The sequence below is a fragment of the Lates calcarifer genome, linkage group LG19 (assembly GCF_001640805.2).
Source record: "Lates calcarifer isolate ASB-BC8 linkage group LG19, TLL_Latcal_v3, whole genome shotgun sequence".
Classification (NCBI taxonomy): domain Eukaryota; kingdom Metazoa; phylum Chordata; class Actinopteri; family Centropomidae; genus Lates; species Lates calcarifer.
The window spans coordinates 3658956-3681688 of record NC_066851.1 but is presented as its reverse complement, the minus strand read 5'-3'; the positions used below and the strand labels follow the sequence as shown (position 1 = coordinate 3681688).

At 40.8% G+C, this 22733-nt stretch overlaps 1 protein-coding gene across 4 annotated transcripts in view; it reads right to left on the bottom strand.

The window, feature by feature from the left end:
- Positions 1 to 505: 505 nt before the first annotated feature.
- The window catches only part of LOC108896117 (myelin transcription factor 1-like protein), a 92655-nt gene continuing 70427 nt past the window's right edge, over positions 506 to 22733 (bottom strand). For 2 of the 4 annotated variants that reach the window (XM_051078216.1, XM_051078215.1), the window contains exons 8-22: positions 22635 to 22725; positions 21235 to 21342; positions 20118 to 20344; positions 18898 to 19184; positions 14108 to 14347; positions 12301 to 12422; positions 10876 to 10944; positions 9970 to 10032; positions 9637 to 9720; positions 6916 to 7137; positions 6068 to 6162; positions 5401 to 5504; positions 5158 to 5301; positions 4071 to 4130; positions 506 to 3231 (exon numbers count right to left, since the gene is read on the bottom strand). In XM_051078216.1, the coding sequence (XP_050934173.1) occupies positions 3091 to 3231; positions 4071 to 4130; positions 5158 to 5301; positions 5401 to 5504; positions 6068 to 6162; positions 6916 to 7137; positions 9637 to 9720; positions 9970 to 10032; positions 10876 to 10944; positions 12301 to 12422; positions 14108 to 14347; positions 18898 to 19184; positions 20118 to 20344; positions 21235 to 21342; positions 22635 to 22725 (2057 nt within the window). In that variant the 3' untranslated portion in view covers positions 506 to 3090. The remainder of the gene's footprint in view (positions 3232 to 4070; positions 4131 to 5157; positions 5302 to 5400; positions 5505 to 6067; positions 6163 to 6915; positions 7138 to 9636; positions 9721 to 9969; positions 10033 to 10875; positions 10945 to 12300; positions 12423 to 14107; positions 14348 to 18897; positions 19185 to 20117; positions 20345 to 21234; positions 21343 to 22634; positions 22726 to 22733) is intronic. The other 2 variants (XM_018695127.2, XM_051078217.1) reach the window with 2 other exon arrangements.

Below are 22733 nucleotides of genomic sequence, written 5' to 3'. Positions count from 1 at the left end.
TCTGTGTTAAGTGTCTGTCTTTCATTATTATAATAGAAAAAGTGATGCTAAACTGCTAGATTACTGTTTCAAGATGAGGTCTGCACTGGAACAAGAGACAGAGACAAGGAGAGAAGGAAAGATTAACATAGAACAGGGCCTTGTAGCCCCCTTTAATTGCTCCATTGTGAATAAGATTATCTCGACTAAATGATAAATTGAGTTGGCTTCATCTGAATGTTAATTAATGACAGACACACAGAGGTATTTCAATAAAACCTGTTAAATAAAATTGCCGTTTCCATGCAAACAACAAAAGGATAAGTGATTATGTTTCTACCTCTGTTTCATTTTGGAAAATGAGCCTGCTTTTCATCAGCAAGTTACTGTAATGAATCATCTTTGACGGCAGCGCTGTATAACGTGCACCTGTGGTGTAGTGGTGTGCTGTATAGTTTGGGTTTGCTGACACCTGCTGGTACTCTTGAGTATCAATATGTAATGAGCACACAAAAAACAAATCATTTTACAGGCCTCTGGCAACACATTTTTTTCTTTATTCAGAGTAAGATGTGTCAACATCCAGCATGACAAAAATTGTACAAAGTTCACAATTTATAAATGAAATATCACAGCAACTTGTGATCTCACACATTTATAGCAAAATTAAAATGTCAACAAATCCATGCTGTGTAGTACAAAAATAAATCAAACTTCAGTTCCACAGAGAGCACAATAGTTTATACAAAATCCTGTCTTTGTTAATGGTCACTGAAATCAATCTCAAAATGAATTGGCTCAAATAAAATAATAAACTCTGATGAATTCACAATAATTTATATGAAAAGTCAGCATTCTAAATACTTGACAACCTTTTTGTGTTCCCTATAGATAGTCACAGATAACTCTTTTCAGATTTGTTATTTATGTACCAACATCAGATGAGCAGCCAGTTTGTGCTTTAAAACCCCTTTTCCATTTTTACTGATAATGAGAATTAATTCAAAAACTGGTACTAGCTATTACTCTACTGAAGCATTACTATATTGGCAAAAAGCTGCAGACACGATGCTGTGGAAAAAGGCGTATGCAGTCATGGATGATGGGTAGTAGAGTCCTGAAAGAGGACAGTAAAGTACAATAGATGAGATTCAATTAGGTGAACGACAAGCACCTTTTGCATTAGCTCTCAAAAAGGCAAATTCTGAACATGATCGCTAACAACTAGAACAACAGAATGGAGGGGTGCATACAGTCAGGCATACGGGCGTTACGCTGGATTGTATCACCCCTCGAAGGTCTCATTTCACTGGACCTTCGTTTTCTTCTGCTTTTTTTTAAACCTTGAATTGATTGACTATTTAATCCTTTGTACAGTGATTAGATATAAAGTGCTGCTGGGGGATAACTTCATCTTCCTAAAACATAGCAAAAATGACAGAACAGTGTTAATGTTTTTACACTTGATAATAGCCTACAGTATAACTGCTATGGTTATAATCATCCTCTTCTCTGATTTCAAGTCCCTGTTCTTCCTCTCTCTCTCAGTGGTACTAAATCCACACCTACAGTGGCTCCAAGCAGTTGGTTGCTCCAATCGTGTGCCAAAGAGGTCACCTGGAAAATTGCACGCCGCCGTACGCAAGGATAATATCTTCAAGGACAAGTGCAAATAGTCTACTGGCACATAAGTGGGGACAGTGACCCTGTAAGTCCCGCTGTCATACTCTATAAATACTCTTTACAAAACCCTCTGAAACCCTCCTTTTAGGTGCTCGGGTACTGCTTTTAGTTCCTGTAAGAACATCAAAACATGGAAACGAAGGTGTCCCTGTGCAAAATCGTACAGAAAAAAAGTGGAACTCATATACTTTCCCTTTTAAATCTCAATGTCCAGGTTCCCTCCTCTTTTTTAAAAAGACTTTTGTATTAAAAGATTTGTATAAAAATCAATATTTTACATAGGCTATATTAAAAAGATTCATGTTACCCCCGCTATGCTTATAAACAAGAAATTGCATATACCCAACTTTTTTTTTCCTTCGCAGATTGCATCCTGTACCTACTATAAACAAATGATTTAATTATTATATTGCTGAGACATTTCTTGATCCTAGCAACACAGGTCTTGAGATTGAGCAGATTTGATACTAGAAAGGCTAGAATGTGGTCTAGGTCATTGTCTTTACACATCATTTCTATTTGAGATTAGTTAGAGATGAGCATGTGAACATGCATGCACCGCACAGATGTGTTCCTCTAGGAATTAATTGGCTCTCCTAGATAATGGGATTTCCACCATCTGGTTTCCGTGTAATGATGTTTACAATATAACTGTTCATACATACATTCATACATACATCAGGTCAGTTTCCTCTCCAGATTCATTTACAGCACCAATTAAAAATGCCCCCACCTACAGCTATGCATCTTTTTTTTTCATCAAAACAAAACACAAACGTTTCTCAAGCATCGTCAGAAAATAAAGCGATCCGCAAACCAGTTCTTGCTCTTGAACAATCTACACGCAAGAAGAAGAAGAAGAAGAAGAAGAAGAAGAAGTAGAAGAAGAAGAAGAAAAAAACATCTAAAATCATCAAGTCCAAAATCACCGAGTGAGGAGAAAAAATAACTAGCTTCCTCTTTGCTTGTAGTTTTTTCATTTTTATTTCACTGTCCAGTTTTTTCATCTAAAATGATTTGTTGTCAAACAATAAAAAGAACTCACGTTCCATTATCATTAGCTTACTGTTCAGAAATATACACTAAAAATGTGCATACATGAGCAGCTAGAAACATTACATGACACTATGTCAGCTCATATGAAAACGTACAAAATGTGAATGTCCTCAAAAACTATTTTGCGGTTTACTCTTTTATGTTGTTCCTCAAAGCAAGACCCGAAAAGAAAAGAAAGACAGAAAGGAATTATCTCGAGGTCTTTCTAAGCATAATACCTCTTTTTTTGAGAGAACAGAATTTAGAATATATAACACTATATAAGTTACTGCACCGAACCAAGAAGATCAACCCATCACTGCCTGTTTGTATGTGGATTTGATACACCACTCACACCTGCTGGGGGAACAAAAATCTCCCTTTACTGAATGGTTACACTTGGATCCCTTGAACAGCTTGCTTGATGTTTTCCAACAGGGCTTTATTTTCTGGACTCTGGTACTGGTCTTGATTTGTGTACATATCCGTTAGAGTGGTCACGTAGGCGTCAAAGTTCTGCTCGCTTATTGGCTCCTGCAAGACCAAAGACACAACATGGAGGCCATTAGAGGAACACAGAGGTGAGGGAGGATTTAAGATTTAACATCACATATGTCCAAATATTATCTAATGTAATGAACTTTACTGTGTTGTATGTCTCAACATGGTTGGTTCAAATGTGGCTTTGTCTCCCACCCACTGTAGAGTGTTGTCAAGTTAGACAAAATTCAGCTACTTTCACAATAACAACTAGAAAAAAAAAATAAATAAAAAAAAAAAAACACAGGAGCACGTGTGAAAAACAACAGGAGCGTGTGAGCGGGTCACATACATTTCAAGTGTATGATTTCAATTTGAATTTCATTAGTAATTGAAACACTGCCCATGTGGTCTCACTCAGCCAATAGGCTTTACATCAGGATGACATCACGGACTTCAAAACTGTCCAGGCTCTGGGAGAGCTATAATCCATGGTCCAAGGGTCATTTCCTGCTGCCCCAGGTTATTTTGTTTAACATTATATATCATACCCAAGCGGAGACAAAACCCAGCCATGATCAGACAGTGCTGATTATGATGGAAATGCTGTGTGTGTGTATGTGTATTGTAACTTACAACATTGTATAATAATAATAAGAAGGCAAAGATGTACTATTAAATATGTAAATATATTTCTTAACCATCATCCAGTGTGGACCAGGAAAATAAGGTGGAAAAAATCATAAAAGCCATAACGAGATGAGTGATCCAGCTCAATTAGGTACTAAGTTGCTCTTAAGATTAAAAACCTTGGCCTTTGTTTGCTTCCATAATTATGACAACATTTTTAGAGGAGGTGAAATACAATATTGAAATACAGAGCATTTACTTACTTGCTGGTGCAACTGTAAGCAGCTGTTCCTTAGAGGAGGCTCTTTGTGTGCCAGTGGTTTCTATGGAAGGAATGGAGGGACACATTTCTTTTAGTTTGCTGAGAGAAACTTAGTTGTTATTCTCACAAGTAAACACTAAGTGGCAGTATCTGATATGCAGACACATAGGAAGACCTCAGATTAACTGGAAAAGCAGAGGCTGGACACAGATGAGGACATGGCAGGCATTAAGACAAACATAGAGCCAACCCAACCCATGATGCCAGAGTGGTCCACCAGAGTTATGAGGAGGTATCATTTGTAAAATTCGAAGAAATTGAATTGGTCAGTGTCGTGTTTTTTAAAATCTCTACTGTAAAACTATAAAAGACAGATATGATTATAAAAATGGCTTGCCACTTAGACAAGGATGCTTAACTGTGGTTTAATTCATTCCTTTGTCAATGAATGGGAACTGATCCATTATGCTGGAGGATATCGTGAAAGAATGACATTGTGAAGGATAAAACAGGACAAAATAGTGTGTGATTACTATGAAACTCAGCAACACTTTTTGTGTTATCTTCAAGAGCAAAAAAAAGAAAGAAAAAAGAATGATATAATGATAGCAGATAGAATACTGTGTTGAAGCACATGGCTATTTTGTCAGTGAGAATTCTACAAAAAACTGATTTTCATCCTTAAAGAATGTCCACAGTCAGAATTAAAATGACAATAAGAGGACAATTTCTTTTGAAAATTCAACCACGATATTATACACTTTAAAATAAAGCCTTTAATTATCATACCTCTTTGAAAGCAGACAAAACCTCAGTATTACTGTACATACTTTTGTTCAAGCTGGACAGTTAAATGGAAATAATTTCGATTCCTGGAGTTGCTATCACTGTGAGAAACTACATTCCCAATCAAACCTCATTTCACAACTCCCCCTCACTGTTTGGAAAGACAAGCAATGCTCCACATTTTAGACTAAGCATGCACAATAGGCTGTGGTTAAATACACAAATAAATGAATAAGCTGCTATAATGCTACAATTAGCTATATTCTGCAACTTGCCGGCTTGCCGTTCCTGGTGACCCTTACCATATGAGGGAGCTGGACATTAGCTAAACTGTTAATCAGTGACTGGCTGAGGTTGGCCAGCTCATGCAGGAGAGATTCATTTTGCTGTTCAATCACCTTGTTTTCCTCCTCTATGGACTTCAGGTTGGACTCCATTGTCGTAATCTGAGGAGAGGAACGGCGAATGACAGGATGTTACAGCTTTGTATTCACAGGTACACATCACTGCTGACTCAGGTACGCACTGGCCAGGAAGTGACCTACCTGTGTTCTAAGTTTGATCATGTCAGCTTCCACTTGTGAATTAGATTCACTTAAATCTTTGATTTCCTCATCCAGCTGTTTGATCTCCTCTTCATGCTCCAGTCCTACAGAGGAGGAGCAGAATTAGCACTGACACTTCACTGCAAAACCTCTAAATTAGATTAACAGTCTTTATGCTTAGACTGAAGTAATTAAAATGACACAATATGACTCTGTAGCTAAGTAAGAACTCTGCTGGACACTGTGAGTGACTGTCTTCACCTTTACAATAGAAGTGGGTCAGGTCATTTTAGTTGATTAAGACTCAACAATCTCACAGACAAATTCCATTATGATCTCGTCACACTCCTTTATGAAGCATTGGAATTCACTGCAGCCCAGTCTTAGGAAAACAGATGGAGAAGAACTACAAGCTACATTTCTGATTAGTGCCACGTAAGCCCAGCTCTGTTATTCCAGATTGGAGCCAGTCTTCTCATTATTTACACCCTACTCCTGAATGGCAGTTTATTTCCAATTTATACGTTTATGATGCTGCTTGCCACACACACACACACACAAACACTGATTGGTTTATTATATGAAATTGGAGCTCTGCTCAGTAAATCATTCCACATCCATGTTCCTGATTGGCTGTATTGTGTGGGTGAGTGGTAGTTGTAGTTACCGTTGCTGGCACGTTGTTGCTTTATTGTTAGCATTTCCACTCCAGACAGCCTGGCTTTCCTCATGGCGGAGGTGGCACGTGGACAACCCGACAGACTGGAGGCAGCAACAAGAGGGAAGGACTGTTTCACCTATGTTATACACACTCAGTGAGCCAACGTAGTTTAAAGACTGTGGGGGTGCTCACTCCCCATGACAAGTAAACCAAATCAGTGGAATGCCCCTTCAAAGCCTGGTTCATCAACTGTACTCATGCATCTCTGTTCTCATCCTCTCTTGTGTAACTTCCACAGTAGGAATAGAATGTTACACTGCAACTATAGTGTTTAATTACTCATTAATCTATCGTCTTAATGTAATATTCAAGTTATATTTTAAAAATACTCCGCAGTCATGTTTTAGATATATAAAATACTCTTCTTAACAATTTGTGCTTTAGATGTGTCTTACTTCACTGAAAAGTCCCTTCTTAGTCCATGTGCAGAGGTTTCAAGTTTCCATATCACTTGTAGAAGTTTTTCTCATACAGTAATTGGCTTGTAGTTATGATGTCACAACATCATGCTTATAAGTAACTTTTGAGAGTTAGTCTCTTAATAAATAATACATAAGGATGTTTTATTGCAATCTTTGATTGTTGTTTATTTAGTCATATACATATCTAAGGTTACTTAAAAATACGTTCACAATAAGTTTCCTGAGACTTTAAACTCAGATTTAAGGTGAGGACAGAATGAATAACATCATTCTGCACAGTGAAGCTCAAACAATAAGCAACATTCATTTTTGAGTGAAAGGGGACTCAAAGTTAGATTATATAAGTTAATTAGTACTGCAGCCACGACCCACCTCCGATGTGTCAGGAAGCTGCCGCTGACATGACCGGAGCCATCACAGCCCGGTGTAGGGCAGGACATGCCCTCCGTCTTGCCAGACTTCCATGTGAACTGAATGCCGTTTAGGTAGCCATCCTTTTGTCTCTTGGCTGCTATGGGGCATCCGGATGCACTTCTGTGGGACGCATACTTCCCTGTCACGTGTCCCTGACCATCACAACCTGGGACTGGACACCTGGGGGGACAGAGAGAAATGTTGTCAGAGAAGACTCACTCAACAGTTTGACTCTTTGTCATTGTTTAACACATGCATTCACCCGCAAAGTTGATGCCATCATCTTTTCATCATACTAGATTTGGTTTTATTTTTTCCCTTAAAGAATGACCTGCTGAGTCTCAGCTGCTGGCTATCTGGTATACACTCCAGTCGGTTTGCCTCCTGAGTACAAAGACACCATACACTATAGCAGATTTCATTTTTCTGTTTCTCTCTATCTCTTCTGCTTTGATATAAACAAAGATATGATCATCTTATTTTAAAACTGTCCCAGTGGCAGCCTTATCACACTTTTGGAATGCTGACAGTGCATCAACACCAGTGCTAATCAGATGCAATGAGGCAGTAAATTATTCCAAATGTCACACCAGGCGAAATGGATTTTGGCTAAAGCTAGCATCAGTTGTGAAAGTATTAGGTCTGTCTGTAAATAGCTGGATTTAGTTCAACTTCACGGCTTTTTGACTGCAGAAAAAAAGATACAGGGGGTATAGCGTGCACTATTTGAGTATATTTGAGATAATTCAATAATATATATCAGAAGTCAAAGGAATTTGCTTAACTAATCCTTTCACCCAGGCCTTCCAAAATCTTAACTCATGATGGAGAGTAAGTTACACTCCATCAAACAGTTCCACTCTGCACTCCCAAGCACATGTAGTCCATCCTCTGTTTCTGTCTCTACACTCTTCATGGAGTATGACCATCCCTGTGTAATGATTTGTTTCCTGTGAACTTTCCCTTGACATATTTAGCACATTCTGCCAAAATTCTAGTCATGCTCAAATTCCAACTATCAGTGCCACAGTGCAACAGTTTCTCGTTAGATGAATCATTACTTGTAAAACTGTGGTTGAATTTGTGTTTGTGGAAGCTATGTGGAATCCCTGTGATAATATGAGCTAATCCACCGAGTGGTTGACTGTTGAAATGCAGGACAATTGTGTGATGACTATGTGTGCCCTGAGGATGCTACTGCTTTCAATATACAATTATTTTTCCAGTGCAGACAGTAAGACTGTGAGCTGTGGCAGCGTTACTGTGTGTCTGTGTGTGTGTGTGTGTGTGTATGTGCGTTTAGATAGTGTTTTTATACATGTTGTATTTGAGTTTTAACCTCCAAAAAATGAATAAGAAGAAGGGTCCTTGGGTCCTTCACCCATTTAAAATGAGAAAACATATAATGTAGGATCAGCTTCCCATTTGATAGATGATAATGTAATTAGCAGCATCACTACTATTCAATTGAGTAAATACATATTTTACATGTTTTAGAATTCACAGTGGGTAAACTTTAATAAGACCATCTCCCAAAATCCTGAGTATATAACATAGTGTAGTGTCAACATTTTTGCCAGCCTCCCCCATGACTGCACCCTTCCTTATCTTCTGAGGGAAACTCTGGATACCAGTTCAAGCCATAAATGTTTCAGCTGCCTGAACCAGATATCTGCCCGCAACACCACGCATCGGTGACCTGGGAGCCAAACAGGCAAAATCTGGCCGCAAACAAATCCAGAGCTGTGCTGTTGAGGCTAACATCCACCAATCTGTGCTGTAACAGCTCAGAGGAGCCCAACTGACTGTCATCCAACATCCAGCAGGGACAGCATGGTGAGTGCAGTGTTGTGTTCAATGCCACAGTAGCAGCAGTACATGTTAGGAACTGTATGAAAATGACTGGACTGGGGAGGGAGGCTGACCCTAATGTTTCATGTTTTCAATTTTCTTTGGATTTCTAATTTGCTTCACTCTCTTGATTGCCTAGATCCTTGATTGTTTTTAGTGAGTAGTGAATTTCAATACTTTGCAGAGATATTTTAGTGCCAACAGAGCACACTGACAGGGATACCTGTGGCAAGCTGTCCTCAGAATCCACCAGAATGAAATGATCGAGAATGGCCAAAGTGTGTTGCTGCACCACCAGAGAAATCAATGCAGCTGCAGGGCTGAGGCCTGAGAAGCCCACTGTGGAATTTAGGTAGAGTCCAATCAATCTCTCTCTGCCTCTATCTCTCCCTCTCTGCTTGCCTCTCTGTCTTTTCCTACCTGTGTGTCTGCAGGAGTTCACCAGAGACTGCAGAATCTCCTCCCTCTTAACTGCTACAAGCTTGCACTTCTGAAGTTTCCCCTGCAACCTTTAGATTTGGGTTGAAACTTTAGCACATTTGTCTTGTCAGAGCTAATACTGATTTATTCTTGCTCGCATCAGTGCATGTCAAAGAGCAACGTACTGATTTCTAATCAGAACAGTGCTCCTTTGTGCCCATTTGCACAGCTTCCTTGCATCATTTTAACACAGGGAACGTAAAGTCATATGTCATTTTTTATATTTCACATGGGAAATGTGTAAAGAAAACTGAAATGGTGAGCAGTGCCGGTAGCAGAATGAGGAGTTTCAGTATCAGGGTTTTTTAAAGGGAGACAGAAGACTGATGATCAGTGTCTGTACTGTACCTGATAGGCTCCTGGTCCTCCTTGTTCTCTTTACTGTGGATGATCTTTATCCCACTTTTCCTGGCCCGCGGACACCCTGAGAGACTGCAGATAAATGACAGTGTTACAAAGTTGAAGCATAAAGTGTGTGTGTGTGTGTGTGTGTGTGTGTGTGTGTATATGTGTGAGAGAGAAGAGAGAGAGAGAGAGAGAGAGAGGAGAAAAGCAGAAGCAGAGTAACGGAAGAACTTTAGGATGCATTAGAGACAGAAAAGAGAGATGTATTGAGAAACGGGAGGGACTGGTTCATGTATGCTGTAGAATGTGTGTGTGTGTTTGTGTGTGTGTGCATACCTTCTGTGTGAGGCGTAGTTGCCAGTGATATGTCCCGAACCATCGCACCCTGGTGTCGGGCACCTGGGGCAGAAAACACAAAAAGGGCTCAGGGCCTACAGCAAAAGTGCAGTGACTTTAGGATTTCCAATAAACAGAACTTTAGGAGTAAATAAATATATTCCAGTAACTAAGCTATGTCACGTGGCTCCAGGATTATCTGTAAGCAAGATATACGATAACTACGATATAAGATTTGCTGCCTGTTCACTCTCAGATTTCTGTGCAGCTGAACCTTTAAAGATTTCAACATTAATTAACTTTGTTTTTTTGCTGTTGTATTCCCCTTGTTAGAATGAGCAAAAACTGACTTTAAATCTTTAAAACTGGTCATGAATATATAGTTTGATATGTAACAGCTGGGATCTATACTTTTATGTTGTTTTATTTTTCAGCAAACATCTCTCAAATGTTTGTCAGGGACTATTTTCAGTGGAGAATTAATATACATTTTGCGCTCTAGTGAGCATTTGGGACAGCAGAATATGTGGGATTGAGTCAAAATAAACTACAGTGTGTGTGTTCATCAGCAACAAAAAAACATGTAACCCAGTGTAACAGTATGGCTTATTGATATGTTTTTAATAGTTTATAGAGAAAAATGGAGCTCCACAGCACAGATGAATAAGACATATCAGGCTTTGGATGCACACACAATACTTGTTGGTAGGATCAGTTCATTGTTGGTTTTTGTCTTTTTGATTAGATTTGCTGACAATAAGCAAAATATAGAATATCACGTCTAGTGAGATCACATGACCACTTTTTGCACTTATGAACTAACACTGAGAGGGTTGACCTTACGCCAGGCAAAATGAGCAGAACATACAAATCATACACACATCAATGAGTCATCTCACGTCTTACTTGAGCTCTTGCGCGTTGTTGGCCAGCATACTTCGAATGCTTTTATCAGCTAAAGGGCAACCTGAGAGACTGAAAAATACACCAGTGGAACATTAGTTTCGCCAAAATGACAACGCACCCCAACCACTGTAGCACAAAACAGTCTCTCAGCTCGCACTCACGTCTACACACACAAACACATGCATACATAAGACATCAGTCACAAAATGCAAAAAAAAAAAGCCATGATGCAAGTGCAGGGAGTTGATTAGAAAAAGTTAACCCTCTGAGTATTTGTATTCATATGTAACAACAAGGAAGACTTGTTTTCATGCATGCTGTGCTCTGCACTGTGTTCAAACAGGACTGAATGAATAAAAAATTGTAAATTACCATATGGAGTTGTTGTCAAAGACTAGAACTTTGAATTATGAGCTTGTTCAGGGGGGAAATTGCATGTACATGCAGCCATGTCAGCCTCCAGACTTATATCATTCAGTCCTTGCAGACTCATCTCACCCTGTAACACTCAGCAATTCTGCTTAAGTCCGCTTGCTCTGAATGGTAAATGCTTAGTTGGCACTGCACTATGGGAAGGGCCTGGAGGACTGAATAACATCAGCTTAGCAGGCTTTACACACAACCCATTGAGAAATCATTTAATCCCAGGGTTCATCTTAAAAATGGGCACTCCTTGTTTTTTTTTGTGATACTGTTGTTTCAGTTGCCAATAGTCAAAGGGCTAACAAATAAGAGAGAGAGAGACATTCTGCCTACAGGTGTTTGACAGCATAGTTGAGGTAAGCTGAAAACAATAAAGAGAAATAGACTTAGAATCCACCAGGAGAAAAGGAAGTCACACCTTCGATGTGAGGCGAAATTGCTCGTCAAGTGACCACTTCCATCACACCCCGGTGTGGGACATCTGCCACCGGAAAAATAGACAGATTTATAAGCCCAAAGGGAAGGAGAAGAAAATGTGAAAATTAGAGAAAAAGAGGGGTTGTCTCTGATTTTTTTTTTTGGTTTTCATTGTTTCCAGTTTAGCTTCACTGTCTGTGATTGTTACTGTGGCTCCAGCTACACTTGATATGGCATGATACTGACAACTAGTGTTGTGTCTTATAAAGATAAAGCATCAAAAGAGGGAAACTACAATAAATGCATCAGTAAGACCTACAGACCTACCAGATCTAAGATCAGTGTGGGCAAATGGATAAAGCTGTTAAATAAAAGTGTTATAGCAAGCCACTGCCAGCAGCACAGGATGGGGGAGGGAGAGAGAAAGAGAGGGGGTTCTCTGAGGTTAACTGGCACAGAGAGGGATGAAAACAAAAGAAAGAAATAAGAAGGGGGGGGGGGGCAGGGCATGAGAGGGGAGAAGCAAGTGGAGTCAGGTGGATAGGAGGAACACTGGGACGTTGGGAAGAGTAGGAGGGCTCTTACGTTATCAGGTCCTTCTTACTCTCCTTGCAGTGGATATACTTGGGCTTGGGGCTGGGCATGTTAACATCTGTGGTGTAGGAGCGGTCCTCCAGCAGGTCGTGGAAGGGATCAAGGTCGTCCGGCTGAGGTTGGGTGGGAACACGGTGGGGAGGGGGAGGGAGAGATGAAGAGGGATATTTTGTCATTCCTATCATTATACATTTTTTAAGAAATCAGGCTTAGGTGCACATTAAAAAAAAAACCCTTGAACTCAACAGTCTGAAAGTTAGAATGCATTTTATTAACTGGCACATGATGAAGATTTTAGAGTTTCTTTTTCCCTCACCTTCCTTATCTCTTTGTGTGTCTTTCCACGCACACACACACACACACACACACACTACATGCACACCTGTCAGCCCATAGAGTCCTGTCAATTTGAATGCTAATGGTTGAGTCTGTGCGACTATTGAGCCTCAACTGTCAGTCTAACAGAGGTAGAAAATAGAATCCCTGAGAGGAAATAATGACTCAGTGCCAAATGAAGAGTGTGTGTGTGTATGTGTGTATTTGTGGGCTCACTCATGAGTATGTACCATGTTCACAGAGCATTCTTGTGTGCGTGCGAGTACAGAGCATTCAGGGAGTTGGCTGGGTGTTCTAGTAATGCACCAGTCAGTCACTAGATGGCACTGCACTGCAGCGTCAGACCGCTGCTGCCTGAGTTAGTGTGGGGCTGTGCTTTGTCTGCAGTGCATACAGCCAGGGCACACTGGCTGTTGATGCAAATCCTCTTTCCTTTCTTCCATGCTTGCAGTGTATATACAGTAATGCCCATAAAGAGACAGGCCCAGATACAGCCCAAATTATCCAGCGCTCAAGCTGTCTCGGAGTAGCGTGATGCTGGGTCAGCCAGCGAGCTTCTCCAATTAAAGGGAGCGTTAGGCTGAGAGGCAGACAGGAAGGAGAACGACACATGCATACATACAGAGATGCAGAGCAAAAAGTAGGCTAGAGATGAAACTCGCATACACACGCAGACACACTCCCAAAGAGACATGGGTACAGACATGCACACAGTTATATGAATATTCACATCTCTCTCTCTCTCTCTCTCTCTCTCTCTCTCACAAACAAACACACACACACACACACACACACAAACAGAGGCACATGTACTGTACATGCAAGCGCCTCTACACACCGACAGGCGCACCCAGCAGTGCTGCATTGATTTCCAGCAGTTCTTTGATGAGATGAGCCATTCCGATTCCCTCCCAAGGTGCTACTTTGCATAATTCATTTTGGAGAAGAGCGAAATGTAAAAACAGAAAGCCAGCATGCGGGGAGCATGATACAAACAGAGCAGATACCTCTGTGCATGGCAATGCTGACAATTAACATGCAGATTCATTAGGTTTCCCTCAAAAATCCCTAATATGACTTTCTAATGATTCCAAATATAACAGTGAGTCAGACAGGGAGGTAAGAAACCTAGAAGACAATCAGATGGCAAGGCAAATGTTTGACTTGGAGACACTGTGTTGAATCAGTGGTTTGAAGGGAGATAATTTGAGCTGGGACACATGGAACAGACAGTATAAGCGATGCATGCCAACTGTATGGCATATCAGGCTTCAAAAACCACACACTATCATATACTGCTGCTTTATAGTTATCATCAACATCACAACTATCAGTCAATCATAATCTCTCTATTTTATTCCTCTATTCATCACATAGCATCATTTCTAATTTATCTGGCCACACCCAGATATAAATGGTCAAATGAATTTTCAGCACTGTCCTTGTTGTTTTTCCCCTTTACCTCTTTCTCGTCCTCATCTATGTGTTTGATCTTGGTGTAGTCTACTGGCAGGTCCCAGCAGTCAGCGGCATCCCCCATGCCGTAGCAGCGGGAGCCCAGCAGGGCAGCTTGCCTCTGGGGGGACATGGGCTCTAGAGGGGTGAGCACAGAGTCCCCTCCACCACCACCACCACCGCTGCACAGACGCTTGCTCATACTCAGGTCCAACGTACCGTTCTCATCAACATCTAGACCAGGACTCTGGAGAGTGCGTGTGTGGATGTGGGTTTTGTGCATGTGTATGTGTGTGGGGGTAAAGTCAGGTCAGTGTATGTGGAGGAGAGGGGTGTGTGCATGTTGAGTTTTTCAGTCAGATGATTATGAGGACGGGTGCACAGAACATAAGGAGGCAGGGATGGAGAGAAGGGGATAAAAGAGAGAGAGAGTTTCTGATTAAATAGCAGTCAAACATTTTCATATTCTAGGATCACAGCTGGGCAAAACAGTAGCTGAATACATGGTGAATACTAAAGAAGTACATGAAAAGTGCTTGAATTTTCTGTTCCTCCAGTGATGTGCTCACTTTTGAACTTTTCAGATGTCTGGAAAGATGGATCAAGAACACTCGCAGTTCAAATATCTGAAACAATATTCCAATTTATTTTTTGCCCAAGTCTGTCTAGCATGAAACATTAGACACTTGCAGTGTACAGTAACAATCGTAGCATTACACTCAAAAGAGGGTCAAAAGAAGAAGAGGTCATCAGTGCTCCAGGACGAGTGCATCCCTCTGTGCACCCCTCCTTTCCTCTTTCTTTCTTTCTCTCTCTGTCTCTCTTTCCTTCCATCCCACTATAGTCTGTACTGTGCAGTCAGAAGTATGCGCATGTGCATGACTTTGTGTTTTGTGTGTGTGTGTGTGTGTTTTGTGTGAGCCTAATGTGAGTGGACATCGCAGGGGGGCAGGGGCTCAGGGTTAGGGGTGGGGTTGAGTGCAGTGATGAGCAGCAGTGGCTGGAACTAGACTGCTGCAAACCCAAAAACAGAGGCAAAGCTATACTGTGCACTGGAACAAAGTGGGCCACATCCGATAAGACTGACTGCTAACTAAAGCATTCACTTTATCTCCTGAGTTTATGTTTGTATACATTTATAGACACATTTGCTTTCTTTAATCTAAATCTGGCACATACTGTATATACCAAAAGGGTCCCTAACCCTTAGGGATTATGTTTTGGTATGTTTGTGCATGTGTTTATGTCCCTGCTCTCATTAAAATCCCTCTCTTTTTTTCATCCAACATCTCCTCCTCATCCTCCTTGTTCCTTTTGCTCCCTTTCATGAGTCGGAATGCCTGCTCTAATGCTTATTCCAGCTGACAGTGTCCCTGGGGGTGGATTCTCCTGGTGTCTGAAGCCAAAACCTCTGTGACGCACTGTGACTCAAATGCACAGGGTGATAGGTCTGGGACTGGGCATGAATGCTGCAAGAACTGTGGCTGAACCAAGGACTTCAAAATATTAAAGAGGGGCAGTGAAATACTATTACTATTATCATTAGTCTGTGGAGAAAAATAACTCACAGTGAATTACAGGTACTATAAAAACTTGGGAATTATGCCAGACAGACAAACATGGAGATGATGGGCTGCTGAGCACAAAGACTGTTCATTATAAAGCTGAACAAGCACAACACAAACTGAACTTTTACACTAGCACCTGTCTACAAAAATGTCCAACTGACATTATTCTACTGCTTCTATCAAACACACACACACACTATTAAAACTGTAAGGGCAGTACAAACAGTCACTGTTATGTAAAGGTCAAGTTTCTGAGGAACAGATACCAATGACACACACTCATTGTGTGTTGCCATGTTTTGTCTTGTCCTGGTGAATATGCTCGGTGGACTGCCCCCCTCCTTGTCAGCCATTGTATTGTATGTCACTGTCCAATTAACGTGACCCACCCCTTCATATCGAATTAACGAGGATGATGTGTGAGGATGCACCCCACCTCCTTCATTAGAGATCACCCCTTCTCGCTCTGACACCGCCACCCCACCGTAACCCCTGACCTCTGTCGCCGTGACGATTCTGAGAGATAGAAGGCCAGAGCGTGAGAGGTCACTTGCTAATTCTTGCCACATTACTTCTGCCCACCTATTCCAGGTTCTTCAAAATAAAAACGGCATCGTGTACCATTCTCCTCTCTGGCCTTTTCTTTGCTCACGTCTCATGTCTCTTCACTCTCGCTGTGCTCACCATTACCTTCCTCCTCTTCAAGTACTGTTTTTCCCACTTAACAAACACTCATGGATGCCTGTTTTTGAGTGCAGTTTGATCATATGCTCACACAAAGATGATCTTATTCTGACTAAATGCTAAGATGTCCTCGGAATCAACACAAGCTTTGTTCAGGGAAATACAGCTTTTCTAAAGCTGAGGGTCATAAACTTTGTTCTTATACGCCTATTGTCAACATCTTAACATTTAAAGTGCAAATAAAGTCCTAGCTTTAATATTGTCCTTTAAATGGCACTGCAACATAACTACTGGTATATAAGGTTGATTGGGAATTTGAATTATGTGTATATGGCACCATTTTTCTGCCTACATGACAAAAAATCAGCATGTTATACTAACAAATTTATCTTCTCTTGTTATAACAAGCAAAGTTCTTATAATTTTATCATTATTAAAAGATCCATTCAGTTTTTACAAGAAACCTATCTTGTTAAATCACAATAATAACATGATGAATTTGAATGTCGTATGTTCAATAAACAATAAAAAGTCAAGAGGAGTTTCTTTTAAAAACGGGATAATTTGGTATCTAGTCTTCACAAAAAAATGTGTCATAATAAAATGAAAAATATCTTGTTACCATGAAACTAATCCTGTTAAAACAAGAAACTTTTCACATTATAATGAGAAATAATATTGTGTGTGTGTTACACCTGTGTACCTCCACAGTGAATGTGGAAGCAAGCAATCAAATCCAATGAGCTGGTGAACTGCAGCTGTTTATTAGTAATATTACATTTTTTCTATGTATCTGAAACTGTGTGTGTTTTAGGTCCTTGGATTTTGGAATGGCACATGCACATGGCTGGAAGGTAAAAACACATGAAGATATACTACAGTGTGGTATGCTTGAAAATGTGATTATATTAATGTTAAGTGTATGAATGATTTGTAGTAAAGCGACTAATGTAAAATGTAATGTAAAAACACAGGTATGGTCCTAGTTAATGAAGAAGATAATTTAGAGATGTCACAAGGTTCCATAATCTTTGCTTATTTATTCTAATTACACTTTAGTTAAACTGCTCCCAACTTAGAGATATATTCAACTGGAAATTTAAGGGAGACTCAGCCAAAAAGGTTGGAGACCTCTGCCAGACTAGGCAATAACTTGACTTAATTTAGATAAGAAGGGATTCCCCACAAACTGAATTTCTGCTCATTCCAGTTTCCATTATTCTAACATTTTGCATGTAAGTGTAAGACATTAAATCCAGATCCAAATTCATTTCAGTCTCTAAGTCAACCCAGCTACCAATAAATTCAATGAAGGAGGAAAAAAGAGAACCAAGCAGATACACGGGCTGAAAAAACAAGGAGGCAAGAGTAGATGTGTGAGTGTGTGTGTGTGTGTGTGTGTGTGTGAAGTTTCATTCAGACACAGAAAGGAACAGTGTGCGCCACGAGGTGAGGTGTTGAGATGAAAGAAGAAGAAAAAAAAAATCCTGATCTGAAAGTCTGATCTGAAATCTGTAGTCTCACGTCTTCCCATCCTGCCCTGAGAGCATCCTGCCCATCTGGCCCCGGAGCAGGAGCAGGACTGACAATAAAATGAGATAGGACCAGAGAAAGAGCAGGACTGCTTCAGGCGTTTGTTTGCCGTGATTCTCACTACTTTTTCTATAACTCTTTCCCCAGTATCTTTCTCCTTTTCTATTCACTTACTGTGTATTTATTATTATCACTATTTTATAGTAGTTTTTACTTTTTTTTTAACTTATCTGTTCCCTCTTTCCTAACTGAGTGTTGAGCAATTGTAACAAAGTCATTTCCCTGCAGGGATCAATAAAGTTCTTCTGATTCTGACTCCTCTCCTCTCCTCCAGTATTGTGACATTTAGAAACCTCTCACCAAAAAAGGCTTTCTTTGCTCTCTTTCTTTATTTTCAATTCTATCACCTTGGCTCTCATTCTCTGTCAGTCTCTGCTGTCAACATTAGCATTAAGCCAGCATTAGCCCTCTGCTGTGTGCTCTCTTTCTGGCCCCCATTTTCCAGCTCAGCATCTGGGTGCAGATAATACAGGAACACCGTCACCTTATCTCCTCAGAAATGACACACTGGGCTCACGCCGTGTCAAACGGCGCTTCGTCCTGCTCCTATCTGATCCCCAGACAGAAAATAAAAAACTGCCCTGCTGAGCCCTGAGTGTAAGACACAGCCTTGGATCTTTAATGGAATGTGCATGTGCGAGTGTGTGTATCTCTACATGTACATGTACACACACATCTGAAATCTCCCTGTCTTTGTCAGTGTTCACTGCTAGCATCAGTAGAATGAACGCAGCACAGATATAATCTGTGTTTTGTTTTTCTTATAATCTGTAACTACCACAGTAGGAAAAAGTCTTACAAGGGTGTAGTGAATAGTCATATGAGGATATGTATCAGGGGATGACCCAAAACGTGCACAATTGTATTTATTTTGCAATTTGTCCATTTTACCAACAGACTAGATGTAATACCTCATTACAGTCATTCCAGTGTCCTCCCTCTCCCCTCCTACCTGTGAGCACAGGTCCTGGGGCTTTCCCCCCATGCCGTGGGGCATCTCCCTGCAGCGTGTGGACAGGTTGAGGATGGCCGTGGCCGCCATGTGGGCGGCCTCCATGTCGTGACTGTAGTCGAAGCTGCTCTTGCTGCAGGTGCTGCTGGCGCTGCTGCCCCCACCCCCACTGCCTCCTCCCGCGCCCCCTCCTCCACCTCCACAACTCAGGCTGCTGCTGCTACTGCTGGGAGCATAGGTGCTGGTGGTGCTGCTGGCCGAGCTGGAGTTCTTGCAGTAACGTTTAGCTGTGGGACAAACCAAGAAATTCAAAAATGCATATGTAAAATGATGTACTATATTTTATATTGTTTTTCCTGCTAATAAAGAAGATCAATTGCTTTTTCAATAAAGATGAGTAAATTCAATTAAGTAGGTTTACCCATAAGTATACATCTGGTGAAGTATGTTTTATGTATGTTTAAAGCTTTAACTAATTTCCCTGACAAACTTGTCCAGTTCTTAGATTCATACATCAATCAGCCATAACATTATGACCACTGGTGGATGAAGTAAATAACATCAATCATCTCGTTATAACACAATGTTCTGCTGAGGAACCTTTGGACCTGACATTCATTTAAATGTTACTTTGTCAGGTACCACCCACCTAAATACTGTCACAAACCACACACCCCTCCAATGGCAACAACACTCCCCAATGTCAGGGGGCAGATAATGTTCCCAGCACACCTCAAAAACTGCTCAGAAATGTCTCAAGGAACACGACAAAGAGCCCAAGGTGTTGACCTGGTCTCCAAACTCCCCAGTATTATATTGTCACAAACCAAACACACCAAACCAAATGTCTCCACCATTGGAGGGGTGTGTGGTTTGTGACAGTATTTAGGTGGGTGGTACGTGACAAAGTAACATCTAAATGAATGTCAGGACCAAAGGTTCCTCAGCAGAACATTGTGTTATAACAAGATGATTGATGTTATTCACTTGATCCACCAGTGGTCATAATGTTATGGCTGATCGGTGTATATACCACATTAGATGTCGATATTTTAAATGACAAAAAATTGAAAACTAGCCAGATTCCACAAAATACTGTTGTGTCAATATGCTTGATACAGCTCAAAAGAATCTTTTCAAAAGCCTTGTGTGTGAATTCATACATTCAACATGGGAGAAGGGAAAAAAAGATGTTATAGGAATGTAAAATAAAACAGTACCGTCATATCCTTTTGGGGAGGTGTCCCTTTGTCCGTGAACCTTGGGTGCGATGGCCCGTTTCCCATACACTTGGTGGTTGTTGCTGCCGTCAAAGGCGCTGTAGTCGAAGCTGGTCTTGGAGTACTTCTCCAGCTCCTTGGCCAGGTTGGAGCGGGGCGTGCTGGTGGAAACATTGTTCTTGTAACCATACTGTGGATAGTCCAGTTGTTTGACAAAGCACATAGGCCTGGAAAATAAATGACGAGGGGGTGGAAGTTGGACCGAGGCACTCAACATTGCCCAGGGGAAGGAGAGGGAACTTGGGAGTTTGGTTAAAAAAAGGGCAGATGCAAGAGAAGGGGCAGGCTGTAATCTTAAACTTGGGGATAAGCATATTGGGGGTAATGCTGGTGGATGGAGGGATGACTTAGGGTGCAGGGCATCCCTTTTATATTCGATAGTGTGGTTGCTTTCCTAATTTTTCTTTTAAAAATACAACCCTTCTACAAGAGTTTTTCATGCAGTCAAAAAAAAAAAATCAATTTCCACATCTTTTATTATTTTTGCATACTTTTGATATTCTTTTATCATTTGATATGCATCTATAGCCTTAATCTAGGACCTGAAAAAATGAGATGTAAGATCTTATGATGCTGATGCTAAGCTAGATATAAATATAAAATTTACTATTACTTAGGACTTTTCATCATAACATTTCATGACTATCAAAGAAACACTCATTCAAAAAGCTCTGCCTTCACTATGATAAATGTGGCCAATTTTGTTAAAATCTAATAAAGCAATTTGTCTTCAATAGTGAGCAGCAGAATGAAGACGAAGCCTCTTGAAAGTATTCTCAGGGGACAGGAGAACATGAACATGAAACAAAAAGGGGAGACTTAAAATCGCAATAGCTTTACTGAACACGGGAAAAAAGAAAGAAAAGCATTCCAACACGACTGATCAACAGCTCTTCCACATGTAAAGTATTTTATTATGTTTAAGTCAGCACATGGTGGCACAAAATCCATATTTGTTTTCCCTTTAAGTGAATGAAATTTACCGCCCATTTCACACTAAAGACATCCTTGAATTCCATTATATATGATGTGGATAAAAGTGTAGAGTGAATACTACCTTAAGACTCGGTCAGAAGCCTGGTTGGACTTGGGGCCATCACAGCTCTGGTGCTTCTCCTGGGCTTTGGCCAGCTTCTCGGCTGCAGCAATGGGACATCCTGACAGACTGAAATGGGAAAGCAACTTAAAGTGGCACTGTGGATAGGTCAAAATATTACACTGAATGAACATGCTGTAAAATGTTTGGCTTGTTTGTCTGTCAGCCAATCAATCCCAGCGTGTACCAGTTTGAAAATACCTGACTGTAGTTCAGATAGTCTCTGCTTAAAATGCAAAATCATTAATTTTCATCACTTTTAACACTTTAAATAACAACACAATTGGTAACAGCTTGCAAGTTTCTGGTTGAGCAGCTTGAAAATAATTTGCAGAATAGATATTCCCATATGGACAAATGTGCATTTTTATGTGCATTCTGAAACATCTTGTTTCCTTCAAACACATGGTGACACACACACACACACACACACACCACACACACACACACACACTCAAATACACTTGGGATCCACACCTATAGTATGTTTCAATAGAGTTCAGAGTGTAAAACTTCCTCGTGACAACCAACTGACCAAATGTGACAAAAGTTCATGTTGTTATCCTTAACCCCTATTATTTTCCATCCAGTCTGTCAACTGTAGTGTGTCGGGCCACAGTGAAAAAATTATCTTTGACAATGGCCTGAAGCCAGTGTAGAGTTGTGTTCTTGAGCACCTGTCATCAGACGTGCATGGATGTGTGCAAGGATGAGAGTGTGTATCGGGTTGGGGAGTGTGAGGGAGTATATGGAGGTTTATATCAGCTCTTTCTAGTAAAAGTGAAAGTTTACTGTGCGTGTCCATGTGCGTGTCTATTTTGCGCTGCAGCCGTGTCACTGAGCACAGCGTGAAGGCACTCTGGTCCTCCTAGGTATGCACCTCTCCTGTCACCCTGGCTGAGTGGCAGAAAGGTGCTAATGGCTGCTGCTATGCCTGACTCCCTGAGCATCTGCTCTGGGTGACACTCCTCTTTCACTGTCACCTCACCCCATCTGACAGCACTGGCAAGAGCGCCCTGCTATTTCAGTTTCTCTCTCCAAACCTGCACCTGATAGATGCCATTTTTCACCATGAGCTGATAAATGATTTATGCTGTGGAAGGTGTGAATTGCTGCATTCTAATCAGTCTCAGTTGAACTATGGGCTTGTTAAGCAGCTGAATCACTTCAATAATTTCCTTCTACACAACATTATAAAACAAACTAAACATATCCACACAAAAAATAATGTGTTGAACTGAAAAAAATGTGTGTTTAACAACAATTAAACAAATGGATGAGAGGAAAAAAAAGTTCCATAGTAAAGAAAGGAGGGTGCAACATGGACAGTGCCAGTTTCATATGGGCAGGCTGTCACTTACCTTCTGTGGGAGTTTCTGTTGCTATTGACATGGCCGCGTCCCGTGCAGCCAGGCGTAGGACACTTAAGAACATTCTCATACATTGCCACAACTTCGTAC